The 20538-nt window shown below is 38.2% G+C and overlaps 1 protein-coding gene across 4 annotated transcripts in view; it reads left to right on the top strand.

The window, feature by feature from the left end:
* iqsec1b (IQ motif and Sec7 domain ArfGEF 1b) overlaps positions 1 to 20538 on the top strand; it is a 214754-nt gene that overhangs the window by 51000 nt on the left and 143216 nt on the right. For all 4 annotated transcript variants that reach the window (XM_053653638.1, XM_053653636.1, XM_053653637.1 and 1 more), the window contains exon 2: positions 17610 to 17645. In XM_053653638.1, coding sequence (XP_053509613.1) covers positions 17610 to 17645 — 36 coding nt within the window. The remainder of the gene's footprint in view (positions 1 to 17609; positions 17646 to 20538) is intronic.

Raw genomic sequence — 20538 nt, 5'->3', positions numbered from 1 at the left:
CCTTCTAAAATTCATACACTAGATGGTAGAATACATAGTGCATAGTGTAAGTGTACAGCACGTCATTTGGGACGCAACTTTAGTATTTACTCTCCGAAGTGTGTTTGCGGAACAGAAGTAAGCAATGAGTAAACGTGTGCCGTGCCTCACGCAGACCAACTAATCCATAATGAGGTTCGTTGACAACGATTTTCATCATCGATTTTATCGATTAGTTGTTGTTAATATCACAATCATTAGTTGTGGTTTCCTACAAACTATTATCTCTTGCTCTACTGTGCCTCTACGATAACCCCCAGGTTTTCTTGTCAATCTGAGCCTGTGTTAACATGTAAGGATGACTGTATGACGGTGGTATTTATTGCAAATCCTGCATCATACATGGCTTTGTGACTTTGCTGGAATGCCTCGGGATGTACGCGCGCACACACGTGACGAGCTCATAAATGTGTTCTACATAATCTGTTTTGCATGAGTAACAGAGAGCATAGATGTGTGAATTTTGAGTGAGCAGGATTTCTGTTCTTTTCTTTTCGCGCATAGAGAGATGCTATGGAACGATTCATTTAATTTGCTGTATGGAAGTTCTTTTCCTTTAATAAAATGCTGTATAATATGGACTTACTGCATGAGTTGCTTTAAATTGAAAACACTGTAATGCTGTACACGTAGTGTTTGTTTGTTTTATTTAAAGTAAATATGGTTCTCCTATATCTCCCTTAGCTTAGAAATGCCAAGATATAAATGTACAACATAACAATGGATTTAAAAAACTTCCTCTTCCTCCATCCGATGCGTTTAACATGCATGCTAATATTCCTGATGCTGCAGAATTACCAACAAGCAAGTGAACCATGGTGTAAATAGTTCTGGCAGATAGACAAGCAAACATGCTTATCTCCCCAGCCATCCATCCTGTGAGTGGGATTTTCTCTCGCTGTGCATTTGATGTCATTTGAACGCAAGCCCATCTCATCATATGCTTCAAGTAAATATGTCTGGCGAAGCTTCTAGTGCTGTATGAGAGAGTCAGTGCTTTTTGCATATTTCTGCAGCTCAGTAAATCTTCTGTAACTTGGTAAATTTTCCATCTGACAGTCCAGTGTAAACATCTGGGCCTTTTATCGTCCCTGTTTAAGGCATACTACTGCTTTATGGGCAAGTAGTGAAGAAGGTGAGGGGAATCAGCAAAGCAAAAGCCCAGAGTCAGCGCTGTTTACCACTGACTGTTGGACTGAACCCTTAAGGCCAATTTATCTTGAATATATTTCAGAAGTGCTTTTAGAATATGGAGCACATATACCGCCGTGTAAAACTCCCTTCCATCGTGCTGATTTTTTCTTATCGATCAAGTGGTGTCTTAATAAAATAATGAAGATAAATAAAAAAATTCCATAGAAATCCGTTGTTCGTGTTCTAATTTCTCCACACTGTCTCGCTGGGACTCCATTAGAAAGTTGATTCAGATGAATTAGTCAAGATTAGTAGTTAATAGGCTAGTTTATATCAGGGTGGCTGTGCTTGCTTTCAGAAAGCTAGCTACAAGATAAATATCAACAGAGGGCTATTGTACAGCTCTCCTCTTATTGCACTTGACAATTTGATATTTCACTTATCCCAACTGACTTATTGTCTAATCAGATTATCAGAGGAAACCAAGTAGTTGGTACAACAGCATTTTTGCCAGAGCAGGCATCAAACTCCTGTGTCTCCTGGTGTTAGCATTTTAGCCCGACCTGTGGCTTGTGCACAGTTATATAACACCCGCAGCGTTATAACACTATGAACACCAGCTCGTACTGATGATCAAAACTAGCATCGTGGCTTTGTTTTTTGTAATGAGCTCCCATGGGTTTTTCAGCTGACCGTAATGACCAGTGTTTAATTAGTTAGTATTTTTAGCTGCACAGGAGTTCGCTAGAATTACATACGTTTCTATGGTCCACCCAAAGCATTGCTTTACCTGGCTCTGATAAAGAAATCTACTTGATTCATTATGTAAAGCCAGCCATTCAAACAGTTCACCGCTTTTATACGGAATTGTTTTTACAGGCATGTCAAGGAGCAAAGTCATCATCCGACTTTATCCCTTTCACCACTATTACATTTCTCCATCTTTTATAGGCATTCAGGGGTTGTTGTTTTTTTATTAAAGGTTCAAGAACATTTCATTGCAAACATCACCCTGAGAAATGAATCTCCTTTGTAGAGCGCCTTAGACTGTATATATGAATAATATCTATAATTATTGTGCATTGTAAAAACGATGATGTCTTTAAAAAATAAATAAATAAATAATGTCCTGCAAGGAAAATCACAAGATTCCTAATGCTTTTAGGATATTCAGTCAGTGAAGAATCAAGTACACCAGTGTGAAGGGGAAAACATAGAGAGCGTCTATCAAATGTAATGAAAAATTCTTCATTGGCCTGCATGAAGCTTTACTGTCTGAGGCTGTATATAACAAAATCCACCTTAAGGGACAAAACCTATTTAATTGCTACAGCTGCATTTTGATCCTGATTCACCCTCTGATCTAAGTGGATCACTATGCATTTGGCCACTTATCACTAAAATGCTCCTCTGGACCAGCATTAGTGTGATTGCACCAGTTTCCACAGTTCATTACAGGAACACCGGATTGTAGTTGCAAATTGAGTATATGCATATGAAGCGCTGAAGGACATCCAGGTATAGTGTAAGAATAGTTTCACGTCACATTTGAAAAGCTTTTATGTGTCGTGAAGAATGGAGACATGGACGAGTCAGGACACTATAGCCATAGGATCTGTTTGTACAAGCATGTGTAGTGATTTATATATACAGTGAACATCCAGGAAGTACAGATTTGAAGATCAGCAAGTCTTCACAAATTATCACTAAATTCCAGATCTATTAATGCTTCTCGATTAGATTAGATAAGAAAGATCACCATTTATTCCAAATTAGTGGATTTTTAAGAGCCACACATATAGCTAGTAAGAATAGATGTTTTTCTCCCCAGATCAATAAATATGCTTTTACATGAACATTCTCTATCTATCTATCTATCCATATATATATATATATAACCTAAATTGTCCTCTAAACATCATTGTAGGAGAGTAAAATATAAATGCAGTATTGATCAGAGAAATGCATTCGCAGTTTATAGATTTTTATTTTATTTTTTTTAAACTACCCAAAGTGGTTTCTTAAAATTTCTCAATAAAATGATGAATTTGAGAAAGGGGGCAGCAGCTAACCCATCATGGATTTATCCTAATGTTGTGTGCTAGTTGCATCTATTCAGCATCACCTTTGACTACAGATCATAACAAGGAGGAGAAACTGGAGATCAACTTCTCAAAGCCAAACAGAAGTAATAAATTGCCAGAGATGTTGGTGACCTTGCTTTTTAGTACAGCTGCTTGGATAGCTGTAAAATGCTCTCTCCCTGAGTGGGAACACTGAATGTATAGTTCTTTTTCTACACAGCTTTGGCCCTCTGCCTGGCCTCCTTCTCCTCTCCCTCATTACAGCCAAGTCTTTAAGGGGCCATTAAACATGCCGCAAGTTGCCGCCTGCCACTGGGTCTTTAACTCACCAAGAGTTGCCTATTTGGGCAATCAATTACCAGGGGAATGGAGTAGGCAGGAAACATCTGTCAGATGGTGGCTATCTATGAGGATATGAGGCTGCTGTCCAGATATCTCTGCGTAATGATTTTGCCAGTATTGCAGATTTTCCAGCTCATTCCAGGGTTGTTTAGAGTGCAGAATTAGAGTTGTAGGTTTGATTTCCAAGCACACCAGAAAAGGTACGATGGAAGAATGTCTGATTAAGATCCAAATTGCAGGGCTAGCAGACCTCTGAAACCTTGCTCACTTGATAAAAAAGTGCTGTGGAGGGTTTTTTTTTGTTTGTTTGTTTGTTTGTTTGTTTGTTTTTTGCAGAGTGAGACCGAGAGCTTATTCGGTTCTGACGTGACTAACGTTTCAGGCAACGTGTCTTCCTTCCTCTGTGTCATGCCAGCAGGAATTGCACATGGTAGTAAAATGGATATTTTGGTTCAATGGAGTATACTTGGTTAGGGCAGCCTAGCCCACACTGAGGACTGACACAAGAATCGATAGAAATCCAATTGGCATTAAATGGGGACTTGGGTGTCCATGTCATTGCTTTGAGAATGCTAAGTGCTGTTGGCACTGCATGGTCCAGATCAAGCACTGTATGTGTGTATGAAAAAGAAACCCTGGGAGAGAGAGCTGAACAGATTGTTGCTATTTAATACTAAATCTGCAATAACAGGCTGTCATTTTGGCCACTTCTTTGTTCATCTGTCTTGAAACTGAAGCCATGAAGTCCAAGCAGAATCTATTAAGACTGGTGTTTTTACACACTGTTTTAAAGGAATTGCAAACTGAGAACTGATCAATTCCTTGGATGAGTGATTAAAATATCAAGATTGCATAATGATCCACGTTGCTGATGATTTCAGAATGACCTGAAGACTGAATCTTTCACTTTCACTCATCAGCTGTATTATCTTCAGAGTTTCTCTTAATATTATTATTATTTTTTTTTAAAAAAAGGATATTTAATCAGAGTATAGACTGCCGATACGCTTCACGTCTTCCAGTCCTATTCTATATGATTTTTAAGTACAAATATGATTTTTATTTTTTTTTTTTCAAGTACAAATAGTTGGAAAATACAATTTACAAGTCCACCTATCATGAGTCAGGGGTTAGATTACTGTAGCGTATATCAGACTCATTCAGGGAAGGCAGGAAGATTTTACATAAAGGTGGAGTATTGATAATTAGTCAGTATTTTAAGTTTAGTTTACACTTAACATCTCTGTTGATATAAGACAAATGTATTTTTGTCTACAAAAATATATTTCTGGGTGTGCCAATCAGATTGGGTAAATTACCTGAGTGTAGATCAGACTCCAAGCACTTGCCGTTAAGCCTGAAAACAATCAGTAAAGAAGGAAATGGCTGGGGGGGTTTCCGCCTTGATGTCAAATGGACTATGAAGTACCATTAAAGCAAGAGACAATTTAAAAATGAAACTATACAGTGAAGTCCATAAATATTTGGACATTAAGTTATTGCTATTTTAGCTGTGTACCACAGTATCTTCGAGTTGAAATGAAATAATAAATACCGTATACGCTCAAATTGCAGGTTTTCAGCTTAAATTTGAGGGCATTTGCATCCAAATCAGGTGATTGGGGTTAAACTGGACAAATCAACATAATCATAAGTTAAATTGCTATTTTTAATCATTGGTGGCAAACCCTTTGCAATCAGAGACTGCCTGAAGTCTGGAACCCAGACATTCTTCCCTGGTGATGTTCTGCCCATCCAATGAGTTTTAAAGCATTTGGTTGAATCTGAGCAGGTAATATAGGCCTGTGTACTTCAGAATTTATCCTACCGCTTTTCTGTTTGATTCTAATCAGATCAATAAATAAGGGAACCACTTCCCTTGGCAGCCATACATGTTATAAGATGAGATGGTATGCTTTGGATTATAAGCAGTTCCTTCCCTTTTCCATACTCTTCCCATTATTCTGCTCAAAGTTGATCTGTCTCATCTGCCCATAAAATGTTGTTCCAGAACATATAAAAAGTGCTGTAATACCTGCACCGTTCAGCCAATTTGGATTTAAACACCTTCAAATTAAACCTAAATGTCTGAACTCTGGGATGTACTGCTGTTCTGTTCTGTTCTGTTGTAGGTACTCTGTGTGCATGACTCCACCCTGCTTAACTTCCGAATAGCACTTGTGCCTGTAGTTACATCTGATGTCAATGCTTTCTATGGGTGCATAACTAATCTCTGAATATAGCCCTAGGTGTATACAGGTACAGCTCAAAAAATTAAAATATCATGGAAAAGGTTTTTTTTTTTTTTTTTTTTTTCCGTAATTTAATTCAAAAAGTTGAACTTTCATACTTTCTAGATTCATCACACACAAAAAGCGAAATATTTCAAGCCTTTTTTTTTGTTTGTTTGTTTTAATCTCGATGATTACAGCTTACAGCTCATGGAAATCAAAAATCCAGTATCTCAAAATATTAGAATAAAAAAATTATAATACAGAAATGTCATCCTGAGAAGACTCTAATCAGATAATTAACTCAAAACACCTGCGAAGGTTTCCTGAGGCTTTAATCTCTGTCAGTATACACAGCCACAATCACGGGGAGGATGAAAGTAAATGTTGCATTTCATTTGGAAATCAAGGTTCCAGAGTCTGGAGGACGGGTGGAGAGGAACAGAATCCAAGCTGCTTGAAGTCCAGTGTGAAGTTTCCACAGTCAGTGATGATTTGGGTTGCCATGTCATCTGCTGGTGTTGGTCCAGTGTGTTTTCTCAAGTCGAGAGTCGATGCAGCGTCTACCAGGAGATTTTAGAGAACTTCATGCTTCCGTCTGCTGACGATCTTTATGGAGATGCTGATTTCCTTTTCCAGCAGGACTCGGCCCCTGCCCACAGTGCCAAAACTTCTAGTAACTGGTTTACTGACCGTGGTGTTACTGTGCTCGATCGTCCAGCCGACTCGCCTGACCTGAACCCCATAGAGAATCTACGAGAGACACCAGACCCGACAATACAGACGAGCTGAAGACCGCTATCAAAGCGACCTGGACTTCCAGAACACCTCAGCAGTGCCACAGGCTGATCGCCTCCATGCCACGCCGCATCGTAATTCCTGCAAAAGGATTAAAACCCCGACCGAGTATCAGCGCATAAATGAACAGACTTTTCAGGTCGACATTTCTGTATTATAAATTCTTTATTCTGATATTTAGAGATACCGGATTTTTGATTTCCGTGAGCTGTAAGCCGTAATCACCGAGATTAAAACAAAACAAGGCGTGAAATATTTCACTTCATGTGTAATGAATCTAAAAATATATGAAAGTTCCACTTTTTGAATTAAATTATGGGGAAAAAAAATGGAAAAAAAAAAAAACTTTTCCATGATATTGAATTATTTTTTATTTTATAGATGCACCTGTATAGGTACACTTCCTCTACATGCTTAATGAAGAATATGATTAAAATACTGTATAGAGATTTTTTTGATGTAATGTGGATTGTTCTGAATATTTTGTACTTCATTTCACCTCAGTATGTATTATTATTATTTTAAAACTACATTTATGAGAAAACAGAGGTAAAATTGTAATTTTGTGTTTTAGCATACAGCACATTTTATATTTGACCTGTACACATGATAGATCACTAAATGCAAATAGCATCTTTATTTCTAATTTGTATTTCATGTTAATATTGCAGTCTTGCCATTCAGATAGCATCCTATCCATCTTTTTACACGGTGTTGCGTTGCCTTTTTAAAAGCCGACTCTGATTCTCTTTCACCCTCGAGGACTCACCATAGATTCACTTTTTTTCTTCTTTATTTTTTCTTCTTCTCTGTCAACAAAGTACACACGTGGAAGAGAATGCAGCCTAAAGCAACAGCCCCAATGAGCTTGTGAATTTTCAACTGTGGCACTTTGGCCTCTGCATAGACCTTGTGATCACATCATCTAAACCGGGTAGCTACTATGTCAGGAACACATGCTCTCTGTAGAAAAAAAAAACAAAAAACACACTGATTCATTTAAATCAGGGTGCCTGATCCATCCTGATGCTCCTCATGTGCTTGGAGCTTCATTCACCTGAGGATCAACTCCCTGCTGCTGCTGAGGATAACACATGGATGCCCTAAAGATAGCTAAGGATGGTCTCAGTTGAATAGATTAAAGATTGCACTTGCTGAAAACAGCTTATTCCCAAGTCTTATACATTATTCAGTAGATAACTCCACTTAGATACTATAGACTTATACAGGCTGAAAACTCTAATGAAATCAGAGATGACTTGTACTGAGGATCCTTTTCACACACTCGGTACTGTTTGACTTTTTAGCATACAGCTATGGAAGAGTAATGATTCATAACCGCAATCCGGTGTCACCCAGAACAGCATGGGTTCCTTCTTGACTCGGGTTCCTCTCAGTGCTTCTTCCTCACGTCGTCCCAAGGAGTTCGTCTTTACCGATATCGCCTCTGACTTGTTCATTCGGGATAAATCTAACTGCATATCCACGTTTCTGTAAAGCTGCTGTGTGACACGGTTCATTGTTTATAAATGTTATATAAATGCAATGAAATGCAACTCTACAAAGAGATTTGACTACATCTCATTTGATGAGTGTACATAATATAAGGAATTAAAAAAAAACTATCAGTTTTGTATCCGTTTGTTTTTGATCGTGAACATCAACGAGAGGACCTTTTAACATTATTCATTCAAACTTAATGTATGATATCTAGAAAAGTTATAGCAGGTCCTGTGTCCATCTCCTATACATCACCCCAAATAAACTTCTACTAAAGTTTTAAAGAAGACAACAAAAAGATTTAATCCTCATATTGATTTTTGTTTGTCGTATTTAGTCTTTAAGTGAACCAGAGGCTGAGTGTGTGAGCCTGTGCTGGCCTGAGCTGGCACCACTAGCATCGCTAATCCAATCACTGGGGAGCTGATGGTATCTTCCTGTAAGACAGAGTTCATTTTTATTCAGCAACTTACTGATCTAACTGCAGTCTTTTCTGCTTGGTTATATCCCCCCACCTCCCCAATCCCCCCTCCCCCTCATTGCCATCTGCATTCTTTTGGAGTCGTACTTTGAGGTGCCTTAGCTAAACTGAATGATGATACATTAGACATCATGAGCTGTAAGTGCTCTTACAGGTTCCAGTCCAGATTTGAGGCACAGCACAACGTACGTATAATGTAGATGTTTTCTCACCTTAACACGCGCTAGAACGTTTGGATTTTAGAGAAACATTGTGAGTTGATATTCTCTGTGTAAATGCTTTCAGACCACTTGAAGTGTGAGGTTGCATGCAGATGCAGGCCTGGAGTCAGGGCCTCTTATGCACTCTGAAAATGTGATTTGCCTTGCGGCTGCTTCACCACAGGCTGGCGGGTAAAAAGGTTAATTTCATTACCCTGCTAGATTAAACAATTGCAAATTTAATAGGAGAAAAGGGGGGAGGGAGGAATCGTGCATGACATGCCTCTAGGCCTAGAGGATGCCCTGAGTTCACTCAGAAGTGGGAAGAAGCCATTTCAAAAACTATTCTTTGGTTAATCTTCAGTTGTAAATTGTATTTATGATCGTGTTGGATAAAGTTCAGTTTAGTGGAAGATGCTTTAATGTGAGGCCATAGACAAGACATTTGTAATACAAATTTATCTCCTTTATAGATCACATTCGTCTGCTTCCTTGCTTATTTAAATCCAGCCAATTAAGCTCCCTTATTTTAATCAGATTTATTAATGGAGTTCCCACATATGAAATTTGTAACATAAATTCAAACCGCTCCCAACCACGGAAGATAAAAATGGGAGGTTTTAAATATTCATGTTGACGTCTATGCTTGAAGTCCTCTACCCTCTACCTCCTTTTTTTAATTTTTTTATTATTTATTTATTTTTTTTTAAATAATGGCCATAATTCATATCATCCCTTTTAAAAGTTTCATAATACTATACAATTCAGAAGACACCACAAGGGTCTCTCTGGTAGTTGATGGTGTTGCTGCCTCACATCTCCAGATCCCCCGGTTAGATCCTGCGCTCCAGGTACTGTCTGTGAGGATTTCCTCCGGATTCTCTGCGTTCCTCTCGATTACCAAAACCATGCTGATGGGTGAATTGGTTATGCTAAATTGCCATAAGAATATATGACGGAATAACAGTCATCACAGAACAAGGGATCTGTACAAATTGACAGCTTTATGCATTATAGTACAGAAATAAATTGTTCTGCGTGCATCTGCATCCAATCATCTGATGTTATCAGGAGAAAATGTGATGCCACTCTACCGGCTGTGGCTCAGGTGGTAGAGCGGGTTGTCCACTAATTGCAGGTTTGGCAGCTTGATGCCCGGCCCACACGAATCAGCATGCCGAAGTGTCCTTGGGCAAGACGCTGAACCCCAAGTTGCTCCTTGTATGGTAGATCTGCTGCCGTGTGTGTGTGTGTGTGTGTGTGTGTGAGAGAGAGAGAGAGAGAGAGAGAGAGAGAGAGAGAGAGAGAGAAACAGCGTAAAGCACTTTAAGGTTAAAAGGCGATATATAACTGCAGACCATTTTACCATTTGCAATCTTCCATATGGATATACTCTTATGTACTGAACCATATGGGGGTGTGTGTGTGTGTGTGTGTATATATAATATAATATTTTTTTACCCTGAGGCATTCAACGCAATATAAGAAGTTTCTCACTTTCTTTGTGTAATAAGTGATGTCTACACCCTGATCAAGGTCAATAAATGAGTCACCTACAGTAATTCTCCTTCCACACTGGCGGTACTGTAACATCTAACTTTAACTCTTGGAAAAAACTGGCCAAAGTGAACAAAAACAATCTCTCTGAATAAGATGAGATGTGTAGTTTGAAGTTTTACCCTGTTGTTTTCTTCTGATTTGCCGCTTTTTTTTCTTTTTTTTCTGATTCCAGACAATCCTCTGCCCTTCAGCTTTCATTTCACTGTACGTGAGATGGCTGTGTATTCTGTATTCTTGTTTGGTTTTTGGTTAAACCCACAGATCCTAGACATATTCCTTATTTCTGTGTGTCAAGTTCTGACAGAATAGTGGAGATGCGTACAACCCAGAAACAAAATGCAGAGACAAAAAAAAAAATAATACAACTTCTGCCTGTTTTGTGGGTGCCCCAAATTTTATTCGAGGTGTCACACTCCACAGTAGTGGTTAATGGATCATATGAAAATAGACACTCGGGGCTTTAAGAATTTGCAGTATCTTTTATTGTTTTAGTCCGGCGTGCTAGGTTTAAATATTATCATTTTATTGTGGCGGTTGTATGCAGTGTTTTACCATCAAAAAAAAGCTTTAGCTGTGCTGTCCTTTTTATCTCTGTACCAGTGTTATTGTGGAGAGCTGTGAATTGTTTGCCCAGTAGGGGGCTCACAGCCCTCCCCTTTCCTGTCAGGATACTCCACACACAGAAACCCAACAGTGTCCTGACTAATTCCGTCGATAAAACAATTCATTTGTTTATAGTGATTGAAAATGTCCGATTACCATTCCGCCGGTGGAACAGAACGCCAGTGTACTACGAGAAAGGGTTTAAAAAACATCCAAGAGTCACACTGTCAAGTCTTAAAGTTCTAACGTTGTAATGTTCATGTTGATATTTCTGTAAAGCTGCTTTGAGACAATGTCTATTGTAAAAAGCGCTATACAAGTAAAATTGAATTGAATTGAACTGAATTAATGTTACATTTACATTGGGAAGTGAGGTCTCATTTTGATTGTTATCCTCATTTGATAATGAGTTCTCATGTCCTTGTCTTGTCGTCTGAGCTAAAATTACTCCCACTGCATTTAAACCCAAGCCTCACAGTCGTCTCTCCACTCCTTAGAGGTCTTTCAGGAAATAATAGCGGTTTCATTCAATGACTTGTTTGTTGGTTAAATCTTTTTAAGTATTTTATTGGTTTGTTTGTATGTCTGTATAGAAATTACAGTCAACTGTATGGAGTGTATTAGCACTCTTCTGATTACAACATATTCCGCATACACTCTGACATTTAGCTTTACATTCACTTAGCACACTTGGCTAGCAAGGTTTTAGGCAGACTGATCGTTTTTAACCACTGCACTGTGTTTTTTTTTTGTTTGTTTGTTTGTTTTGGTCCCTCAAATTGGCTTTATTATCACTAATAAAGACTTGGCCTAGTCTCCCGTTTCGTACGACAGCTACCAGGACTGTCTTGTATGTTTTCGAGCTGCTGCAGCACAGGAAAATGCTACCCATATCTCACAGATGTTGATAATTGGCTAGTGTTCTTGTGATTGATAGAGGAGAGAGAGTATACTACCCTTCCCTCAATGAAAACTCAGACAGTTTTGCCAATCTCCCAGCCATCTGTGGCATCTTGGGGATTAGGAAGTAAATAAAAATATTTTCGCATTGTTCGGTAACGTATATTTATATTTGCTTAAAATGGAGACGGCAAAGATTGTTATTGTCAGAAAAAAGCGTTTTGGTCAAAAACGTCTGGTTTTCCAGAATGAAGTCGCAGTGATATCTGATGGGTTTACCTAGACCGCCACATGGAGAAGTAAATGAGAGTAAATGACTGAAAGGTTGTATCCTTTTCGTAGGCAGGGGAGCTTGAGCGATAGTAATGGGAAGTGTGTGTGGGTGTGGACTTAGCATTCTGGGAGATGGAGTTCCTAATGGATGTGGCTGGGTGTCTGCGAACTGTAAAAACGTAAGGTTTGGCCATTCAGTTATAATATAGAGAATTGTTATTTTCTCTGGCTTTTACTTGGTACTTTTCTTCATAGCATCTGGGAGCACATTTTGAAAAATATACATTTTTCTCCAACCAGAAATACTGACCCTGTGATGAAATGTATGTGTAGATTGTGGAATCGTCAGTGATTGGAAGTGACCGTGATGAATGACAGTGATTCGCTGTGAATCAGGCGTGGACATAGTGTACTCATAGACACCAGTCCAGCAGCGAGTGTTTTCTGAGTAAAAATCTATAGACTGATTGTCTCATGATTTCACTCCCAGTTGAATCCGGACATTTTCTTTCCCCAGGAGTCAAATTTTCTAGTTTTGTTTATTTTGTTTTTTTTTGTCCTTGAAGTGTTAACACATGTCAACTCCAAATCCCAGACGTGCTAGCAGCTTGAAAATTCAAACTTTGCTATCACAGCAGAGAATATTTCCCACCGGAGGAACTAGTTACTCGCACTGTGCCAGAACTGGAAGAAAACTAACAAGTGAATATTAAATTCTTTAAAAAAAAAAAAAAAAAAAAAAAAAGGCTTATTATTTCAATTAAAATGCTAAACATGCTAAGCACTCCATCCCAAAGCGACAGGGCAATACAAAATAGAGATTTTCTGTGTGCTAAAAAATGGCGCGGTTGAGGAAACAGTAATTAGCTTAATCCTGCTAATTCGTTTGTATGCAAGCTGAAAGTGCTGGTATACTAATGGGAGCTGTAATTGCGTCTTTTGTGGCTTAATTCTGTCAGTAACCATGAGTGTCTTTTATTGCAACACATCATGCATTTGTGCCACATTTACAGCATTCATTTCACACGGTCATAAAAAACAGTTATAGCAGTTGTCTTGAGATTTCCTTTGCTCTGTATAGTTTTGTATCTCATTTTATTAGTTAAATGAGATGCAGTGGTAGTGCAATTGTCCTTTTAACAGCCCTGAAATGGCGTTTTTCTCATTCACAAAGGGAAACACTGCTAATAATAAACCGCTAATAAATGATTAACTCGGTGCTCTGTGTTTTGATGTAATTCCATTTAGTTGACTCTCGTCTCTGCGCAACTTGGCAAATTCTCCTGGTCGCGATGTGTACTACAAACGTGTACTCATTTTACACATCCGTGAAATTAAAAGAGTAAAAATGAGAAAGTAGGTATGCATTAGTCAGTAGAATTAACTCTATTCAAATGTGGAGCATCAAACTCATTTTAATGTTCTTTCTGGAAGGGTTGACAGAGCAGTTTAAAATAACAGCCATCACATCTATATTTAATATGTAAAATTCAGCAAGTTAAGACTATGGAACAGCTGCAAGCTCAAGAGAACGTCCCTATCTGCACCATAAGACTCTACAAATGTAAATGTGCGGTGGCTCAAACGGGGGTTCAGCTGTTCTCAAAATGTTATGTAATGAGTCTGATTGGAAATCCGATTTTATTTTGAATGACGGTCAGTAGACGATATTTTTACAGCTCAGTTTTAACGTGTTGGAAATCGAAGCGATTTCTCAGTCATCTGTAACCAGAGGAGAGCTGCAGACTTGTGGTGTGTTCGGCAGATGTCTCAGGAGGAGGCTTGGACAGGTAGGACATGGTCTTTCCTGGAGTTGGCAGAACACTGGCTATTAAACAAAGCTCACTGTTGCTTTAAACCATGTCTGCTCTTTTCATTTAAGGAGAAATGCTCCAAGTTCCTGGGGTAAGCTCCAGGCACAGCACAACCCTGATCGGGATAAAGCGGTTTCTAAAGATTAATTAATGAATGACAAACACTTTCGTTCTTGTCACTGGGACTTGTGTCATAATTTTACACGATCGAGTGTGTGGGATTATATATAAATGGCTTTAAGACCTTTTGCACACTTTTATTATTATTATTATTATTATTATTATTATTATTATTAGTTTAGCACATGCTGGAAAACACATACAATCGAATGTGCAAGATGCTTTTCATCTTAAAAACAAAAACACATTTTAAAGTAAAAGTGTGATGATGACTTCAGTATGTCGCGGATTCTTGATGGTGAGGAAGAAAAATGCCTTTATTGGACTGAACTGATTTTGGAACAGAGTAAAAATTGTGGCAAATTACATTACAAATATGGAACTCTGCCCATTCAATCCTGCAATAAATAATACTGAGATCATGTTCACACTGCATGCCAATGTACAGCTCACGTGGGCTCGCATCACATCTCGTAGTGCTAAAACGCTGGTTAAAATCAATGCCAAGTTTGCTAAGTGTGATGGATGTCAGACCAGTGTCTATAAACAGTGTTGGCCTGGTTTAGCGATCGACTACAAATTCCAGTGTGAGTCCTTCATAAATGTTTTTCTTAACCTTATCTATTTTCAATCGTTGGAAAACAGATCTATACAGTCCCCTCCCTTGGGTTTGAGATTAAAAGATGAATGAGATCAGAATTCCAGCATTCCTTTCTTGATATTTACATCTAGATGTGTTGAACAACTTAAAACATGGCCCCTTTGGTGGCAGACCACCCAATTTTTAAGTGAGCAAAAGTATAGGAACAGATAACCTTAAGGTAAATTAAAGTAAATAACACTTAATATTTGTTGCACATCCTTTGCTTGCGATAACCCCATCCAGCCGGTGACCCACTGACATCAGATGGCAGTGCTTTTTGGGTCGATGTTTTGCTCCATGATGAAGTTTCTCCCACGTAGATTGGATGCATCTCTCTGTAAATCGGAAGACAGATTGTTTCTGTAAATTTCTGCATTAATTCTGCTGCTGCCATCATGAGTTACATCATCAATAAAGATCACTGAGCCTGTTCCAGAAGTAGGCGTGCAAGCCCAAGCCATGACACTACCTCCACCATGCTTGACCGATGAGCTTCTATATTTTGGACATGAGATACTTTCTCTCTCCACACTTTGGCCTTTCCATCACTTTGGTAGAAGTTAATCTTGTTCCAGAGCTTTTCTGGTTCATCTCTGTATTCATTTGTGAATTCCAATCTGGCTTTCTGTTTCTTTCTGCTGATGAGTGGTTTGTATTTTGTAGTATGGCCTCTAAATTTCTGCACTGGAAAGCTCATGTGAAAGTTGTTGTCACTGTTGTTTTTGGGTTTTTCTTCACAGTGTTCGTCAGCAGCTGCTGCTGTTTTCCTTGGCCGATCTGTTTCATGCCTGTTTGTTAGTCAGTACAACAATGTGGAATGGCCTGAAAGAGAACGAAACCACTGGTGTACTATGCCCAATGTTTGTGCAATGGATCTGATAGAGTTTCACTCTTTTCGCAGCTTCAAACTGTCTTGCTGTTCTCCCATACAGACAGCTCTCTGGAATTGATTGGTTTATCCTTTATAACAACAGATACAGTCTTCACAGGTGAAACCTACGGTTCAAATCAAGAGTAGACGTTCAGAGCTATTAATTCTTTAAAGTGTCAATTTAAGACTGCGCACTTGGGCAGCAAGAAACAGTTCACATTTTCCAATATTTTGATCACTTGAAAAATGGGTGGGTTCAAACAAAATGTGCCATGATCTTTAAAACATCTAGATGTAAATATGAGGAAATGAAAGCTGAAATTCATCGGTTGTCTCGTATTAATCTTTTGATCTCAAACCCAATCTTCAATGCATAGTGGAAACAATAGAATTGGCCTTGCTGTTCCAACTCTTTAAGCTTTTCATGATTAAAAAAAAAAAGTGTTCTCTCTCTTCCCTCGAATCGTCCTATTCTTCATTCACAGCCTTGGTTTATTGGTGGTAATTGATAGAATAGACAATATACTGATGAAATGAGTAGCTGTACATTATGGCACCTCAAAGGCTCACAATAATGCAGTGGCCTGGGCAGAATTTGAGTTGGACACCCCTGGCCTAAACTCTACAACAAAGTGTCTGCAGACATACTTCCTTCAGTCAGTGCAACACTCTGAATCACTGATATAAATGCTAGCGCTCTGCAGAGTTAACAAAATGCATTGTGTAGAGACTCTGCCCGAGCACCAACCCTTACGAGATACCGTATGTCTGAGACAAGCAATCCAACATGTAGTTCAGTATTTCTATTTTTATACTAAGAAAAGCAGTTTTCAGTGTGCATCAAGGTGACTTACAAAATATTGACATAACAGCAAATTATTTAATTAGGCTTTAGTGTGGCAATAGAACGCACAGCGTGTCTTATTGCAGTAATGAAGGATGTACAGCCTTATTGTCGTCTTTTTTTTTTTTTTAAGTTTCAGTCTTCACAGCATTTCCCAGAAAATGTTGACGGAACCTAATTTCAAAGATACATACAGCTTGTGAATTATTGAAACAGGGCTGGCTGAGCAAAGAAAGCTGAGGTGTTCACGCTGCCATGGGTGTGAATATTGGGATTCTCCATCATTACATAGCTCCTCATACCCAGGAAGCCCAGTGGGACACAGTGGGATATTAACTGGTGAATTATAGACTGTACATGCTCTGGGTCATAATCAGAAATGTGAATATTGCTATTCCAGTAGTTGTATTGTACTGTAGGCTTCCACTTCGTTGTTCAGGAGCGAGGTTTTACACCCTGTTTTGTAATTATGTATCGCGCTGTTGTTTTCCCAGATCTAATTTCACACACGTGGCGCACAATCATATTTCTCATTGAACTGCACAGTCAACAAGCATGTGCCATACTGCCACAGAAACACCTTGATGATGCAGGGCTGGATTCTGGCTGCTGTTACAGTAGGAAAATGACGAGCGTGATACCCAAAAGACTTTTTTTTGTTATTGGTCTCTCTCTGTTTTTGAAAAAGTCTGCTTTGGACCATGAAATTGAAAAGTCACATGGAAGCAATGTATTCCGAATCAAATTCTAAATCTGAGAGAAGTACTTTAGCTGATGTGGGTCAAGTAGATTGACCCTTGGAATATCATGGGTCATAGATGAAAAATATAGAGTCCCTTATACAAAATGACATATTTGGGTGGCACACTGTGGAGTACTGCTACAGGCTACACGGTTCGATCCTGAGCTCGTTACTGTCTGTGTTCGCCTCCCACTGCACTCCCAATTGCCCCTAGGTGAGAATGAGTGTGTGAATGGTGCCTTGCAATGAACCCTTCTTCTGCTTTGAGCCCATTGTTACTGGGTTTGGCTCTGGATCCACCGCAGATCACTATAATTATTACTCTTATTACTGTAATTGTCATTCCTTATTGTCATTTTTAAAACTGTATATTTGTATTTATTTAAAAAAGTGGTTTTTTTCAGTAGTATACGTTCTCTTTGCATTTCAGGACTGAGAGTGAAGCCTTGCGGGTCTCAAATGTCAGGTATGGAAGAATCCTATTCCACTCTCTCCATGTCACCAGTTTCATACATTATAAAGCATGGCCATTTCCAGCTCTGAGGCATATCATTCCAAACTTCACTTTTCATAACTGATTGTCCATACTGTATGATTTCTGTCCGTCTCATTTATGGAGAGTTTCTTATCCCCCAGAGAACCCTGTTTTTTTTTTGTTTGTTTGTTTTTGGAGACAGTTGTGCTTTTACATTAATGACAGTTCCTAATGCAGTTTTCTTTTTTTTTTCTTTTTTTTTTTATGGTTGCTTCTGTCCCAGTGAAACACCAAAATTCCAAATGACCCTTTGCCTTAGATTGGTCAGTAACGTAACGAAAAGCCAAATGAACCAGTGTGACTGAGCAACTCTGTTCTACTGGTTCCATGATTAGAGTTGAATCCAAAAGTTTATATACACCTTAGCTAAAAAAACAACAACAACTGTCCACTCATTGTATATGCCACACATCTCATATTACCATTGTTGTTCCCAATAGACAACATTTTTATTGTAGTAAGCTTACTTAAGGACTTTAGTAAGATTTAACCAGAAAAGGTTTTAGAATTTTTATCATATATCAATGTAAAACATCTTATATAATCTTAACAGCTGTATTTTCCTTTTATTTGGTTTTATTTTATTGTATTTCTGCAATGCTTGTAATTTTTGTAAGTCTGTTTTTACCATGAAGAGAGCCTCAGATGCTGACATGGCATTAAAAGCTGCACTACTACTACTATTACTACTACTACTTCTACTATTACTACTACTACTTCTACTATTACTACTATTACTACTACTACTTCTACTACTACTACCACCACTACTAGTATTATTACTACTACTACCACTACTAGTATTACTACTACTACTACCACTACTTCTACCACTACTTCTACTACTACTACTACTACTACTATTACTACTACTACTTCTACTACTACCACTACTTCTACTACTACTACTACTACTACTACTATTACTACTACTACTACTACTACTACCACCACTACTAGTATTATTACTACTACTACCACTACTTCTACTACTACTACTATTACTACTACCACTACTTCTACTACTACTACTACTACTACTACTACTATTACTACTACTACTACTACTACTTCTACTACTACTATTACTACTACTACTACTACTACTTCTACTACTACTACTACTTCTACTACTACTACTACTACTACTACTACTACTATTACTACTACTACTACTACTACTACTACTACTAGTATTACTACTACTAGTATTATTACTACTACTACTAATACTATTACTACTACTACTACTACCACTACTAGTATTACTACTACTAGTATTACTACTACTACTACCACTACTAATACTATTACTACTACTACTACTACCACTACTAGTATTACTACTACTACTACCACTACTAATACTATTACTACTACTACCACTACTTCTACTACTACTACTACTACTACTACTACCACTACTTCTACTACTACTACTACTACTACTACTACTACCACTACTTCTACTACTACTACTACTACTACTACTACTATTACTACTACTACTACTACTAATACTATTACTACTACTACTACCACTACTACTACTACTACTACTATTACTACTACTACTACTAGTATTACTACTACTAGTATTATTACTACTACTACTAATACTATTACTACTACTACTACTACCACTACTAGTATTACTACTACTACTAATACTATTACTACTACTACTACTACCACTACTAGTATTACTACTACTAGTATTACTACTACTACTACCACTACTAATACTATTACTACTACTACCTCTACTACTACTACTACTACTACTACTACTACCACTACTTCTACTACTACTACTACTACTACTACTACTACTACCACTACTAGTATTACTACTACTACTACTACTACTACTAGTATTACTACTACTACTACTACTACCACTACTAGTATTACTACTACTACTACTACTGCTACAACCACCACCATAGTTTTGCCCATGTTAAGTCAATTGGGGTATCTACTTTATTTCCATAAGGGGTCATTTCAAAATAATATATCTAAGATATGGATTTATTTCATTATTTATTTGGCAGTTCAGATATTATCGGTGAGTCAGAAGTTTGCACACACTTTGATAATATTTGATGTCATTGCATGTTAATTGCTTGAACTTGAATCAAACACTTGGGGTAGCTTTCCACAAGCTTCTCACAATACTTTGCCTGAATTATTGCTCATTCCTCCTGCCTCACCCAATCAGAACAGCTGAAGATTAGAAATAAAAAAAAATAGCATCTTTTTCCCCATGATAGCCTCAGATTGTTGTTCTTGGCTGACAGGAGTGGAACCTAATGTGGTTTTCTGCTGTTGTAGCCCATCCACCTCAAGGTTTGATGTGGTGTGCACTCTGAGATGCTTTTCTGCTCACTACAGTTGTAAAGAGTGCTTATTTGAGTTACTATAGACTTCCTGTCGGCTCAGACCAGTCTGGACGTTCTCCTCTGATCTCTCTCATCAGCAGGATGTTTCAGCCTGTAAGCCCTCCACACACAGGATGTGTTTATTTGTCGCACCGTCCTGTGTAAACTCTAGAGATCAGCAGTTTCGGAAAATATTCAAATCTGCCCATCTGGCACCAACGAACATAGGTTAAAGTCACAGAGACCACATTTTTTCTCATCTGCTGATGTTTGATGTTAGCATTAACAGTTGCTGTTGACTTGTATCTGCATGAGTTTATGCATTGCTCTGCTGCCACATGATTGGCTGATTAGAGAACTGCATGAACGTACATGTGGTGAGCGTACCTCTATCTTCTTGTATATTTTATTGTGCTATGCGTTCGGTAAAACCACACGTTTTT

This window comes from Ictalurus furcatus, chromosome 21 (assembly GCF_023375685.1).
Source record: "Ictalurus furcatus strain D&B chromosome 21, Billie_1.0, whole genome shotgun sequence".
NCBI lineage: Eukaryota > Metazoa > Chordata > Actinopteri > Siluriformes > Ictaluridae > Ictalurus > Ictalurus furcatus.
Note: the sequence above shows the minus strand (reverse complement) of the source record. Positions and strands in the feature narration are given on the sequence as shown.